General features: G+C 41.1%; 1 protein-coding gene across 2 annotated transcripts in view; it reads right to left on the reverse strand.

Moving 5' to 3' along the window:
* Positions 1 to 2,358: 2,358 nt before the first annotated feature.
* Positions 2,359 to 15,108, reverse strand: part of fibcd1b (fibrinogen C domain containing 1b) — a 115,564-nt gene continuing 102,814 nt past the window's right edge. For both annotated transcript variants that reach the window (XM_063478194.1, XM_063478195.1), the window contains 2 exons: positions 9,520 to 9,699; positions 2,359 to 6,015 (listed from right to left, as the gene is read on the reverse strand). In XM_063478194.1, the coding sequence (XP_063334264.1) occupies positions 5,750 to 6,015; positions 9,520 to 9,699 (446 nt within the window). In that variant the 3' untranslated portion in view covers positions 2,359 to 5,749. The remainder of the gene's footprint in view (positions 6,016 to 9,519; positions 9,700 to 15,108) is intronic.

A 15,108-nucleotide genomic window follows, 5' to 3' on the forward strand; every position in this document is an offset into this window, starting at 1 on the left:
TGTAGTGTTTAGAGTAAACTTTGATCTTGAGCTGCTGTAGAACAGGATGAGACATTGTTATTGTGGCCATCAAACCAAGTTATAAATGAGCCAAAGGACAAAGACCTGAAAGCCCCAGTGAAGGATAAAGCTGACTATTATTATTTTGTTACTGTTTTGTTGTTTAGTTGTTATTTTCACAATTTCACTCAGCTCTTCATATCAGTAATAAAATTACACATAATACAACCTTTGAAAATATCACTTGCTCGTTTGCTGTTATCAAATTGTATTATGTTTGTCCCTCCAGCGATCTAAGTTTTGAATGTTTCTCTCTAAATTTGTTCTGAATATGTTTGGGCTACTCTACCCATGCAGTCATGTGAAAAATTATGCACAAACTTACTGCTTCCATGGGAATTAAGAAGTAAATAGCAGCCAAGTGATAATAACCAAATGCTCTTGATTAATTGACCACTGGCAAATGTGATCACCTCTGTCAAAGCAGACATTTTGACAGTTAGCAGGTCTGGAGCATTTGGGTGTGTTAACAAACTGGCACTATCTTCTCAGCAGTAGTAGTTTTTGTAGATTTTATAGAAATATAGAATATAGGTTTTATAGAAAAAAAAGACTTATGGCACTTATGATACTCATAACTATACATTTATTAATGTGTAACTACATCTTTCAATAAACTGATGCTGTTTCGTAAACTTAGAAATAATCCTTTAAAAATACACAGGAGTCGGTGTCTGTTTGTGGAAGCCTCTATGTTGCCCATCTTGAATACAGTCACAAAGACATTCACATTTTAAGTATGTGGCTAGAGACTGGATACAGATGCAACAAGTATTTTAAAGATCACAAATGGCTTTTTTTAAATTATATATGACCATTTAACAATTGTACATGTGCATTTTCATCACCTTCACCTCCTCAATTGAAGTCCCCCAAAACAACAACAATATCTGGTTTTAAGCTAACATTAAGGCAGCTAATGTTAGGCTCAACTTTCCTAAAAACCAAAATCACGTTTTTCCTCTGATAAGCACTTTGATTACATTCTCAGATTCTATAAGACTTTATTTGCTAAGTGCCTGAGTTCAACAATGTTAGATCCACTTCAAAGAAAGTTTCACAAATGCTACCTAACAGCAGCTAATCGAAGCAACAAAGGAAATGTTCACTGACAGAAAAGTTCAGGAAATCCTCACCAACTTACCTCAGTACCTTTAATAAACTGATGCTATCCTGTAAAGAAGAGTGGGCCAAAACTGTTAGCAATTTACTTTTTATCTTTAATACAAATATACCTCATTATTTTAGATAACACAAATACCTCATATCACATATTTACTTTTATCAATTATCACATTTATGTCACATCTTTTATTACACAAATAAGTGATATAGAATAGAGTGTTGAAAGAGAACGCCACACCCATGCGATACCAGGTTCTGTGTCTAGGAAGAGAGGGGTTGTTTTTCTGCTTTTCTCTTACAGGGAGATGTCCAGTAAAGAAAGTATAAGATGAACCAAGCACTGGATCCAGCTCCATATAAGGGAAGAAGCCAAGGCTAAACCAACTTTTAAACAATGACATTAATATTCTGTTTCTGTGTCTCATAATAAAAGTGTTTAGTGTTTGGGTGCGGTGCACTTTGTCTGTTTGGCATGCTGAACAGAGGAGGAGACATGCACTGTTATTATGCTTAATAAATTAGAAAACTTATACTTTGAGTTTATTTTTTTTCTTCCACAATGATGTCAGAGTTTGATAAAATCATACAGAAATCTATATGTTATTTCAAGTTATTAATGCTAAAGGCGTTTGTACAAGGTATTGAATCATTCCGTGCACTTACGTATACACTTATGTGAGATTAAAGCTAAAACTAACTTGGAACTTATACTAGAAATGGGGCCAATGTCCAGTCATGCAGTTATATGTCCTGACGGTGCATGGTGATGGTCTTCTTTAGTTTTCCCTAGGAACAACTCTGTGGAACAACTCTAAAATAGCTGCAGCATCATTTCTGACTCCCCAAACAAAAATTCAATTTACCTCTGCATTTAGTTTGCAGCAGAAAAGTTGTTGAAAGTTGAGATATTATCTAAACCCTCACCGAGCAAAGCTATAACTACGTGGCTGGCCCCCAAAGACCCAAAGCTTTTTTTCTTTTCTTTGTCTGCTTAGTCTACCTTTCAAAACCAAGGACATTCTTTGTGGTACTTTATCGTGGTTGATGTTCCAAAACGTTAACAAGGTTTTCCTTTGACAAGCAGAAGGCTACTAAATGCTTCTTACAAACACAGAACCACACGCCTATAGATGTGTATGGATGTGCTGCTAGAGACAGAGACAGCGAGAGAGACACAAATGCTTCTGCGTGTGCTCCATTTATAAAATGTGAATGTTTATTAAATGTTGACAAGAACATTAAAACACAGTATCAAGATTCAGCAAAACAATCTATAGTACTTCACCAAAAATAAAAGGAAAAAAGAAAAACATAGTTCTGCGCTGGGAATGAAGGAATGGGTGGGCTGGGTGGAGGAGAGCGGAGATAGGAGTAGGGGAAGAAAAACAGAGCAATAAAGGGGATAGGAGTTAGGAGCGGAAAGAGCAGAGAGGGGAATTTAGGAGCCGGGGTTGGCAGCAGAGGCTAAGGCAATTAAGGAGGTACAAAGTAAGAAAGGGGTTTGGGGACGTGGCGGATCGATCGGGAGGGTGCGGATACTCTGTAATGAGTGGGTTAACTGGGAATTATCAGAGCCTCTGATTTCACTTCTTTTATCATCTCTTCCATTGGAGACTTAGCAAGCTGCAGCAGCAAAGAGTGACAATGAAGGCCTTTAACACAGAGGGAAGGAGGGGTGGGGTGGTGGATCATCATGGCAAATAATACATGTCTTTACATTTAAATAACAAGGGAAACATAGCGCTAACGTATACAATGAGCACAAAGTCATGTTGAGGCGAACAGAGAATTCGGGAGCGGGTTGTCAGGATTCGAGGGCACAAGCGCAGTTCAACACAGTACCAAGAAGGTGGTGTCCATTCTAATGGGATCACAATCACAATAAGTAATAGTTCATTATTAGAATTATGTAAATCTCTCTGTTATCAACACAAATAGCGAGGGAGGCATGTAGTACATAGGCATCACATTACTTCAGAATTCCACAGAGAGACACACCCAGCCTCCTGTTCTCTTGTCTGGCTCATGCACGTTGGGCGTGTACAAACCGACGCATGTGCATATACGTGTACACACAGAAACACTGCAGATGCACGCTTGCGCTCACGCATACCGACGCTCCGTCCGGCAAAGAGACACGCACATACTCACGATTCGCGCACATACTCAACGAGCGGTCCAATTCCCTCTCCTCGAGCGACTCCGCACAGTTCCAGCTTGTCTCGGAATTGGCAATAGCGCACCGCACACTCTGTGCCACAATAACATCTGCAGGCATGTGTAACGTGTCTTCGGTGCTTCTTCGATGAAAAGACGTGGCAGGAGTCCACCACGACGTGACATATACCGCGTGTGCACAGCCGAGGCGCTAGCACAAACACACACAGAAACGGGATCCTTCATCAAAGCACCGGGGATGACAGAAAACTCACAGCTGTTCCAGTGTCAGAGGTATTAAGTGCAACATTGCTCGGTGCTACACGTTAACTCACTGTCAGCTGGAGCGACACCCTTTAGCACGGATTCAAAACTGCTTCCAAGTGGCTCTCCAAAGCCAAGTAATCACAAAGGTCGCAAATGTCCAGCAAGGCAGCTATTGTGCCTGAGGAAGTTCAAAAAACTCTTATCATTGTGCCTTTGACATAAAGACTGAAATTTGTGCTGCAGATTAGAGCGGGCATGTGCTTAAGGGATAATCATGTTACTCTTCTTCACTTGGATCTGGCCTACGGAGCGCCACTCCCCACCTTTTGCTCATTTTATAAGAAGGGGGGAAAAGTTACTTTGCTCCACATGTTGCATTTTCTTCTTCTTTTTTTGAACCAGTGGATTTTGTAAAGTCTATGTGCTTGAGTTCTCTTTGTGTTGTAGCATAGTAAGAAACAGATTCTCATGCTCTAAAAGTCATACACACTGTACAATAAAATCTACAGATATTTTAAAGCTTTTATTACATCCAAAAAAAGTTGATTCACTGACTTTAAAAAAAAGAGAGACGGGAAAAAATCGGGATTGCACTGTTTTCCGCCCATGTGCTGTGAATTTTTTCTTTCCTTTTTTTTAAACTGACTTCTTCTTTTTTCTTTTTTTGCTTTGTTTTCTGTAGGCAGTTTGCATGTTTCCATGACACGCTGTAGAATTTCTACTCTGAAGAAAAAAGACGGCGGTTGAGAGCGTCAAATCTTATTTTATATCAACTTTGCTCCGTTTGCATGACAAGATAAAACCGTATCGCACAAACCGATTCCACAATAATCATCTGGAAACAACAGAGAGAGGAAAAAAAACTTACAAAAGAGAGGACAAACAAGAAAGGGGGGCGTGAAGTTTCCTCGGGTCTCTTTCGGTGGCTCCATCAGTTTCTTCTAAGTTGTTGTCTTTTCCTGCTTTGATTCGTTACATCCCTTGCAGGCGTATTTCAGTTACATAGTTGGACAGAGTGCAGGTAAGCCAGCCGTGCATCATGCTTAGTCTGTGCTAAACATTGTAGTCAATCGAGATGCTCTACTGAACCCGTGACAGGAAATTGATAGTGTTAGAGAACTCTGTCTGTCTGTCTCTCTCTGTCTCAGGCACACACACATTCTCTCTCTCACACGCGCACACACACACACACAAAGTGCTGGGTTACCATCTGTGAGTGCTGCATCAGTTGGCCAGTACTCAGCTGGCAGGCAGATCAGACAAAGTGCCCAATATGCTCCCTAATGGTCCAAGTCAGATGAATGAGATCCTCCGCTGTCTCTTCTTTTTTCCCCCATCCTTTTCTTGCACCTCTTCTTCTTTTTCTTCTTCTTCACCTACTTCATCTCCCCAGTTTGATTCACTCTGCCCCCCCTTTCCTTCCACCAATTTAGCTCCTGTCAAATTGTTTCCTCGTTTTCTCCGTCTCGCTCTCATTATCGGAGCGCCCGTACTTCTCGCCACTTTCCCTGCCGGGGCTCATTCGGACAGATCAAAGATGTAAATGTGACGTAGTGCACCACTGCCCTGTCCCCTTCTCCCTGGTAAAACTTGAGAGTTTCTTTGCAGAGGGTGGGGGTGGGGTTTGTGGGGCTGAATAATTTCCATATTCTGTCTTCATGTTTTGTGAACGGGGGTTGTTTTCACATATTTTACATGAGTGGGGAGTGTAACTGAGTGCCATGTCAGCACAGGTTAGGTCAGGTTCATGTCAGGGGGCCCATTTTACTTCAGAGGGGGGCTGGACCACATTGACAGACCTGGAGCAGCGGACTGTTGTTGGTTCAGGGCTCTGGTAAGCTGTTTTTGTGAACTAAACGTTCAAAAATAAGGGCATCCGGGTTATTCAATTTCTCAAAGAATGGGACCACGGGAAGGATTAAGGTAGCCAGGGTGACTAGTAGCTGAGTGAGCGAGGAAGAGGAGCAAAAAAATGGAAGAGAGACATCACGAGAAAACAGCAGAGTCAACTAAAGTCAAAGATGCATGTTTTAGTGAATAAACAATATTGAGACAAGTAACGCCATCAAGCTGTCAGAAACTGTGGTTTGTAATGTTTGAAAATTTTCTTCTTCTTTTTTTTTTCCTTCTGGTGTCAGTTTCATTTATTCTCTGGGTCGCGGGTCGGGCGTATCTTCATCTCGGAGAATTTGAGGGAGTACTGCCAGCCAGTCCAGGAGGACCACTCAATGCCATCGGCATAGGAGGTGTGCTGACCGCGCAGGTACTGGCCGTTAAGGTTGGAGGTGTGGCAGTTTCGGTACCACCACGCGCCGTGGTAGAAGGAGGCGCAGTTATTCTCCGAGTGGTCGTTATCTTTGTCTTTGGTGGTGAACTTCATTCCATTGTGCTTCAACAGAGAATCACCTAAAAAAAAGAAAAGAAAAAAACGGCAATTAAATTTGAATGTGTCAGTACACACAAAATAGTCGAATAACTTAAGTTAATGAATAAAACAACATAGATGAATCTGTAACTTCATAATAATATGGTCTGCGTCTAAGAGTGTAATTCAGCTGTAATTAAATGAAATTTAAACTGCATTTTAAACTAAATTACACTTTAATTATATTTGCCTACAGAAACAATTAGACTGTAAGTAAATTTAAGTTCTGGGTATTTTACAAGAAACGAGATCCAAATCGCACAGTAAGAAAATTTTCAGTACTGCATCATTTCTTGGTAATTTTGTGGGAAAAACAAAGAATATTTTTTGGTAAATGGACTGGTTCTTACATAGCGCTTTTCTACTCTTCTGAGCACTCAAAGCGCTTTACACAACTTGTGCATTCACCCATTCGCACAAGCTTTCTAACTAACATTCACACTCCGATGGATGCATCAGAGAGCAACTTGGGGTTAGTATCTTGCCCAAGGATATTTGGCATGCAGATTAGGGGAAGCCAGGAATGGAACCACCAACCTTCCGATCAGTAGATGACCTGCTCTACCGCCTGAGCTACAGCCACCCCCACAGCCACAGCCACTTTTTCCATCGTACATTGTAAGCACACTGTACCTTTTGGAGCACGGACTGTATTATGTAGTTGCAAAATTTTGCCTAACTATCAGATATTTTACAGGAAGCAAGGATGTTTGAACAGTCATTGTTAAAAAAAAGGGTTTCTCTCGATCATTATGTCACGAGCCCCCATATTTTGATGGGACCTGTTTTTTCTTAATTAATTCTTAATTAAAAAAAACCCTCCATATTATGGCCTGTGGCCCAAAAAGTACACCATATTTATGATGTGACATAATTAATTTGATTTCATTGCTAAATGACCATAGAGTGAAATCAACTCAAAATTACCCACACAGTACTTAAATTTACTTACATTATAATTATATCTTTGTTTCCTGCAAAAACCTAACTTGTTTGTGTTTGTAGGTAAATATAATTGCATTGTTGTTCAAATAAATTAAAGTGAAATTCCATTGAATTCCATTGGGATTTACTCTCTTAGTCGCGGTATGTATTATAAAGTGTTACTGAAATAATAGCTATCTCCTTTTCGTCTTTCATCAGAACATTCTTGGTTTAGTAACCAGCAATTAGACATATATGCAAGCGATTAACTTCAAAAGACCTCATAACTTTTCAATTATTCTTTTCTTCTTGTTTTGCAGAGAGAAAGAGATAAAATAATAAAAATACAGCTCCAGTGTCCTCCCGAGTATTTCTTGTCATTAGCTGAAGCAGTAGGTCAGACGGCTTTGTAGGCAGTTAATCAAAGGTTCTGTGGCGACCTTTTAATAAAACTCCCCAAATGATTTCATTAGGTTGTTAATGGATACAAATGTTTCAGATGATAGATGAGACATACTAAATGGTCTGTCTCACATATGTTGATGTCATGGTTTTAGGTACGGCCATATTGTTTTTCCTCCCTCGAGGTCTGAGTGTTTTCATATCCCCTTGCCCTCTGTGCCCTCATTCCGGTTATGTCTTTGTGTTTGTTCATGTGGTGTGTGTTTACCCTGCGTCCTGCCCCTCAGTCTTTTGCTAAGTCAGGGTATTTTGTCCACTTTAAGAAATTTAGTATAATAATGTAACTTTTGTAACAGCTTCAAAGAGCTTTAAAAGCGTACTTATTCTATAAGAGGGCATTCTTTCCCATAACCTCTCATTGTGATTATGGCAGTGATGAAAGACCACTGCAGGGATGCGGCGCAGCCAAGTTGCATCACCTAAGTGGACCTAATAGTGGTCTGAAAGGTCAATCTGATCCACACAGCTGAAAATATCGCTCTGACTATTTAAAGATTTATTACTGGCAAATCCTCTCACACTGACAACTGTTTTGCGAGCCGCTGCTGTAAATTCACCAGCAAAATGAAAGTAACGCCCTTGCAGATGCTGCGGTAGACCAAAAGTTTCCTGCAAATGGATGTTGAAAGAGCTCATAATGTTCAATAAACTCCCCATACATTTCCTCCACTCTTTGCCCCTTCAATTTTATTTTTTCTTTTTAGAAAAAAAGCAGGCTTCACACTGTGACTAGAAATGGATAGAGGGATAAAGTGGTGAGCAGAATGAAAGCGTGCTCACCAGTCATCAGGTGAAGCCTAACAGCTCGTCAGGGCATCAAACAGCCCTTAATTGCCCAGGATGTGGCCGCACAGCTTCTTACCCTCTCACTTTGCCCTGCTCCACTCGCTATTTGGCATTACTATGGTAACCGCCTGGTAGGAAAAATAATTTGACAGGCGTGTCTGATATTCACGTTGTGTGCCGCTTGATGTTAGGAGAAATTAGATAGCGGGGGAGTAGAACAAGGGGAAAAAAAAGAAGCTTACTGGTGTCAACAGTACAAGGATGTCCAGAGCTAGGATGAAAAGGAGGGGGGGGGGGGGGGGGGGGGGGGGGGGGGGGCGCAAAAAACAGGCTCATTTACAAGGCAGAGGATGCCACTTGGGTGGCTTGGGGGCCGGCAGCCTCCTCTGATGCCCATTAAGATCCAGCTGCTCCCAGTAGAAATGAGCACCTGTCTGCTGATCAAAAGCAGCCAGAGCTATGGAAAATACTACTAATAATAACAGTAGAGCTGCTGTGGGGGAAGCTGACGTGAGAGCGTGACTATCCCGAGAGAGTTGGAGTAGCCATAATTTGACTGGATTCAAATGTCCAGCAGGCAAATGAGTTCAAGGTCAGGCTTTGAAGAGGACAGGCCTGGAGCTTTACAGGAATTTTAGCAGAGCCATAGCTTGAGGAGAACCCCCCATCGTCATACATACAACCCATTTTTCTCTTCCTCCTTCGCTTCAGTGCCTTCTCTGTCCCTTAAATATCTCTATCCTCATTTTTATTTACCTCTTTTTCTCCCACACCTGTCCCCCTAGTTCTCCCATCCCAGTTTCCTCCAGTCGCCCTCCTTCTTATCTCCCATCTCTCCTCCCTGCTCTCATATCTGTCCCCATTCTCTCTCTGTCTGTTCTCAAAGCACTGCTCCCCAAAGCTTCTTTAAATTGCTTCTTCATTTCAATGGCAGCTTTTTTGTTTACGCTGCAGGTCAAGCACGGCAATTAATTGGCAGTAATTTAATCAAGGTGACAGGTAGCTGGCTTGAATCTCATGGTGAGTGAGCAGAGAAACAAACACTAGCAGTCCCTCACTCTGAGCAACTCTCTGCAAGGCTTAACAAGTGGCCACGTCTACTGCACTGCAAAAATAACGCACTGTTATATTTGCTGGAATGCAGAATGCGAGGGGCGTTGGCTGGACTTTCGCCCACTGCTGTGTTTGCAATTAGGTTGAACGAAGGGGAAAAAAATAATATGTGCAAAACAAAAATGGTGTAAACTAATCAGAGTGCACAGTATGTCTTCCAAGAAAAGCCTTAATGAGTTCACTGAGTACACAGCACATACCTGCATTGCCTGAATAGTCTCCCACAGTCAAAGGGTATCCGTCATCATCGGGGTCCACCGAGAAGAGGCCCACTCCAAAGGTGCCGTACTGGGCGTACGCTGTGTTATTTTCAAAGTCCTCCAGGTCGATACGTAGCTCATAGTTCCCCTGGATGGACAGGGCATGGATCTGCTTTAGCCCTGCAGGGAGAAAAAAGAGCGAGACACAGACCAAAATAATCCATTACCAAGTACTGCCGTTATTCTCAGCAAGCAATATAAAGCTATTTCAGCAGCCTCTCAATGCCATACATTTTCTGGAAATAAGCTGTAACATGGTTTTTGTCCCATTTAGAGTCTCTCCCTGCATGTGTAGGGTTTCTTTCCAAAACAAGATTAGAGTTTCTTTTCAAAGTGTGTGTGGGTGTGGACTGCTCACACTGCTGATTGCTTGGAAGTTAGAGAACCTAGCTGAATCTATTGAATCCATCAGCTCTTCTTAAATCAATGGCACCAGACATTGACCCCGCTTCAAGTGTAGTTCAAGATCGTATTGATCGTGTTCATGTATCACGAGATAATATTGGTTTATTTATAAGAACCTTGTTTATGTTTAGCATGACTTTTCAGTATGGATATTTAGCCACTTGAATCACCAAAGTCTATTGATTACCAGTTGACATTATTTTGAAGGCTCCCAGATGAGGTGGCGATGTCCCGGATTTCTCAAAGCAAAAAAGGCTGCGTTTTGTATTTTATCATGTACTTGCAAGGCTTGATAGCCTTATCCAGGACAGTGTCTTACTTTAAGAGGAGAAGATAGTCTTTCTTCAAAAGAAGAGAGTACCAATGTCCTGTAAATCCATTTCTAGATTATTTCCCCTTGCTGTCTTGGAAAACAAGCATACTCAGCCATAAACGTATCATTTCATCATCAAAGGATGCATTATTAAATGCAAATTTCACAACATCACTGCTCCCTTAATGATAGAAAAATATAGATTTGTAAATCCTGGGCTCACCTACAGTTATTTGGTTATTAAGTACTTTTTCACAAGATGCTGTGAAAAAAAGTAAGTACACCTTTACTGCTATCATAGGAATTAATGAGGTAAGTTTCAGCCAAGTGCTGATACTCAAGTGCACTTGATTAATTGATCTGGAGCATTCAGGTATGTGTTAACGCAACGCAAATCTTCCAGGGATTGACTGTCCCAGAGAAACTGGAAAAACTCATTAAGCTACATTGCAGACTCTACAGGCCTCAGTTGACATGTTAAATGTTAAAGTTCATGTCAGGACAATTATATGAAGACTGAAAAACCAAGACTCGGCAAGACTTTTCCTTTGGACGGGCCAAAGTGGAGATGTCTGGTCATGATGCACAGCTCCCAGTTTGGCAAAAACCAAACACAACACATCAGCACCAACACCTCATACTAACTGTCAAGCATGGTGATGGAGGGGTGATGATTTGGGGGTTTTTCGCTGCCAGTTGAGCTGGACAGTCTGCAGTCAGTGAGGTATTCGAGACTCACATGTGAGTCAAGACTCACACTGTTGCAAATTAGGTCATGCAACAGGACAATTATCCCAAGCACAGCAGCAAATCTACAAAAGAAAGGAATCAAGGTGTCATAATGACCCAGTCAAAGTCCAGACCTCAAACCAAACCAGCAGCAAACCTCAGTGGACTGAAACGATGTGAAGAAGAGTGATACAAAATTCCTCCACAATGAGAGACTGATAGAGTCATACAGTAAATGACTAAGTCAAGGTGTTGTTACCAAATGCAGTTCTAGAAGCTATTAAATCATGGGGTGTAATTACATTTTCACAGGCCAGCAATAGAGTCCTTTTCACATGACTGTAATTTGCTTTACATTTGTTCCAAATGCACTAACAAAACACTATTTATACGCACATGTCATGGACGCAATCATTTCAATTCTTATCAGATCTGTGATATTCAAAAAAGAAAGTGAGGGAGGTATTAACAAAAAATAAGCTGCTATTATAAACACAATTTTATCTATAGCAAGAATCAGATCAATACATGTAACTGGGCATGAGGCGCAGTTTCGGTTAAATCCCGATTAAGTCTGATTTTACTGACATGTGAAGTCCCAGCTCATTACAGGTCAGAACCAAATGGAAGAAATGTACTTGATTGGAAACTCTTTGCAAATCAAAAATAGCATCCAAAAAGCTTTTTCAGTTTCAAGAAAATCTTCAGTTGTCAATACATTCTAAGTTTGTGTATTGCTTTTATATCTAAGACATATTCCAAAGACCTCTTTATAAACTCACAGTCCATGTTCAACCCTTTCAACTGTTTTAGATTCATGCCTGTCATCGTTCTCTCGATCCCCCGGATGGATCTTTTAATTATCGCTAAATCCTTAAACGAACGTATGAAAGACAGAAAGTGCCAGAGGGAAAACAGGGTTGCCCTCCCTTCTTCCTTGCCCCCTCCTGCTCTACGTGTCCCCCCTGCTGCGTTGTAGTGATGGCGCTTCCCAGGGCAGGTTTTCCTCTCCTGAGCTGATCAAAGCTACAAGTTACACAGTGTCAGGCACAGAGAAGCAGGAAGAACTCTGTCTAGGTCCGCTTAATACCAAATACAAGGCAGGAAGACAAACAAAAGTGAACTTTGCCTCAAGAGTTTGTTAAACATCCTCCACTATGCTTATAAGTGCACTCTGTACTGTTAGTGTTTATGTGAGAGAATAAAAAGAGAGAGGAAAAAAAATTGAAATGAGTGCATGCACCGATGGAAGAGCTTCAAAGGCTTTATGGTTTGGAATAAGGGTTGGATTTAGCGCATGTGGAGCATGCTGCAGGCTACAATTTCCGGTTTAGGGTTTGTTTTACTGTCTGTCCCGTAACATGACTCAAAATCACCATCAAAGGTACTTCACCACAGGAAGGAAGACGTTTTTTTTTTGTTTTTATGAACCTAAACACTGTCATTTTACCTCCTACGGCAATCATCACCTCCACAAATGAAACTCATTCTCCTTTTTAAAGCTTACAAACCTCAAACTGACTCGGCCTAATTTGAATTCCATCGCTGTCGAGAATTGCTCTCTGAGAGTGCCTCGACTGAAGTAGAGGGCTAATTTGATGACAAACACAGCTGAAAGAACCCATTATTATTCAGAGACAGAAGCTCGCAGTCTGGGCCCAGGCACTTAGTTTGGATTTAATCTAGCCCAATGGGAGGTTGATCCCGTTCTTTTCATTTTCACAGTAGATCAGCAAATTGGAGGTGGAGAATCAGTTATTAATACAGTCATAGGCAGGTAACGTTATGCGTGCGGGTTTCCAGTGAATAGTTAAAAGTTTTATACGAGTATACGAATGCTCGGGATTATACGCAGTAAAAACACAGCGAGAACGCGACACACATTATTTTTTTTCCACATGCCTTCAGACAGAAAAACCCGGCACATTCGCAGAAATAGTTTTTGTGTCATAACCCTTTGAGAAAAAGTATCAATCCACACAAACACCTAAGGGAAAAGTACCCCAGAGTGATTTGACAAACTTCAAAAGAAAGACTTAGGATGTTTTCTCTTTCGGGTGGGGGGGGAATGGCAGATGCAACACAACTCTATTTAAAGACTCTACGGCTTCCAACTGTATTTACATAACTTTAATTCAGTCCCTAATTAAAGCCCCAGAGAATCTCAGCAAGACTCCAATTCAGAATAATTAAAGAGGAAGACAAGTAAAATAACAACAGAGACTTCTTTGGTTAAAATCTAAATGCTCAGGTGTAACTCTCTCTGTTAATTAAATGTTATTGTTAGGTTATTTAAAAATGGATTCTGGTACATGGGAGGATTTTGAGGTGTTTTGCTTCAGTATTAACATGCTGATTGCTCCGCTGGGGCAGTGATTCTCTCTCTTCTCGCTGATTTGCCATTTAAGAGAAGCAAAGGAGGCAGTCAGAAAACTTGTCCTCCTGTCCTCCTGCGCGCTTCACACGAGCAATTAGGGCATGCTTTCCTCGTTCCCTTTGTTCTAGCTATAGTGGCATATCATTATCTATTTTGATGTACTGTATCCTTTCTGCAGCCCGTTAATATTAAAATGTTACAACTGACCAGAGACTAAACCCATGTATATATACATGGGAAATGCAATAATTAGATCTTCAGTACAAATAGCTGAAAATAAATGTGGTTTTCTATAACAATGCCAAAAAAAGAGAGAGATATGATTTTATTTTCAGAGCAGGTTAAATATTTAGATTTGAATTGCTTTTCTTGTATAGAAGCAGAATGAGATCGGTGAGGTCAAGGTTGGTAATGCTACATTGTGGAAGCCTGTGAGGCTGAAAAATGAAGCCAATGCCAAAAACCTGCAGTTGCTCGACTGACCAAAGGCGACCCACTCTTCCGTAGACTCACATGTTAACGTGGTACAAACATTTTCTGCTAAAGTCACCTCCACAAAGGATGATGCTTCCCAGCTCATCTGTTTGCAGCTATAGTGGTTGCTGCACAGCAAGAGTGTCCTAGTTTTAAATGCACATGCAGGCTAAGCTCCTTTCTCTGTGGATTTTGCATGTTTTCGCTGTGTGGGTTTTCTCCAGGGACTCTGGCTTCCTCCCACATATCTGTTAGGTTAAATGGTAAATCTAGGTGTGGATGTGAGAATGAATGAGAGTGTGAATGGTTTTCTCTCACCCATCCAGAGTATATCCCGCTCTTTGTCCTGTGACAGTTGGGATAGGCTACACCCCTCCAAAACCCCAAATTTTAAGTCCTAAAGTTTTGCATTATTAGAGATGCGGTCACTTTGAGTGACAGGCTGCCTGCTGGGCAGCTAACCTGAGTCACTCAGGTACCACTAATCAGCAGTTATATGTTTCTATGTCATGCAGCCATACTGTCTGTGGATGTACAGCTGTCACCCGAGGGTGTGAGGGAAGTTGTAGCTTTGTCCTAATTGGTCACAAAACAGAGTACTGGACAAATATGATGGCAGTTCTAGAAGAACGTAGGAGATCAAGATTCAGTAGGGTTCAGCCTCTGGGCATTATTGAAGTGTGTACCAATTTCATGGCTACCCATCTGATAGTTGCTGAGAGATTTCAGTTTGGACTAAAGTGGTGGACTGACAGACTGACAACTATTCCATTTAAATATAAAACATTTCAAATTACCAACAGAACCCAAGCTGTCTGTTAGTACACTCTTGGTTTTGCGCTACTGAACATAGTTGGCTGGGAAAAGAAATTCAAAAATGTTCTGGTACGTCAGAAAACATTAGACGAACTGGATGATGTAGTCATGAAAAGAAATTACACTAGTTATACTTTAAGTCCAATGTGGAACTTTCTCCTACTTCAAACACTAATAACAAGGTAGGGTAGACTGGTTAGTCCTGTTAGTGAGGTTTCATAGAAAGGTCCTGTATTATGGTGTCCCTGAGAGGTCAGATGCACTGCAAATAAAAGACAACAGAAACAGAACCCCCCCCCCCCAAAAAAAAAAAAAAAAAATTTAATAAGACACATCAGAAGTAGAAAAAAAACTCACAAGACACAATGGAAGTGTTTTTGGGGAGACATTAATGTGACAGGACAGCTGTAGAAAT

The sequence above is a fragment of the Pelmatolapia mariae genome, linkage group LG7 (genome assembly GCF_036321145.2).
Source record: "Pelmatolapia mariae isolate MD_Pm_ZW linkage group LG7, Pm_UMD_F_2, whole genome shotgun sequence".
NCBI lineage: Eukaryota > Metazoa > Chordata > Actinopteri > Cichliformes > Cichlidae > Pelmatolapia > Pelmatolapia mariae.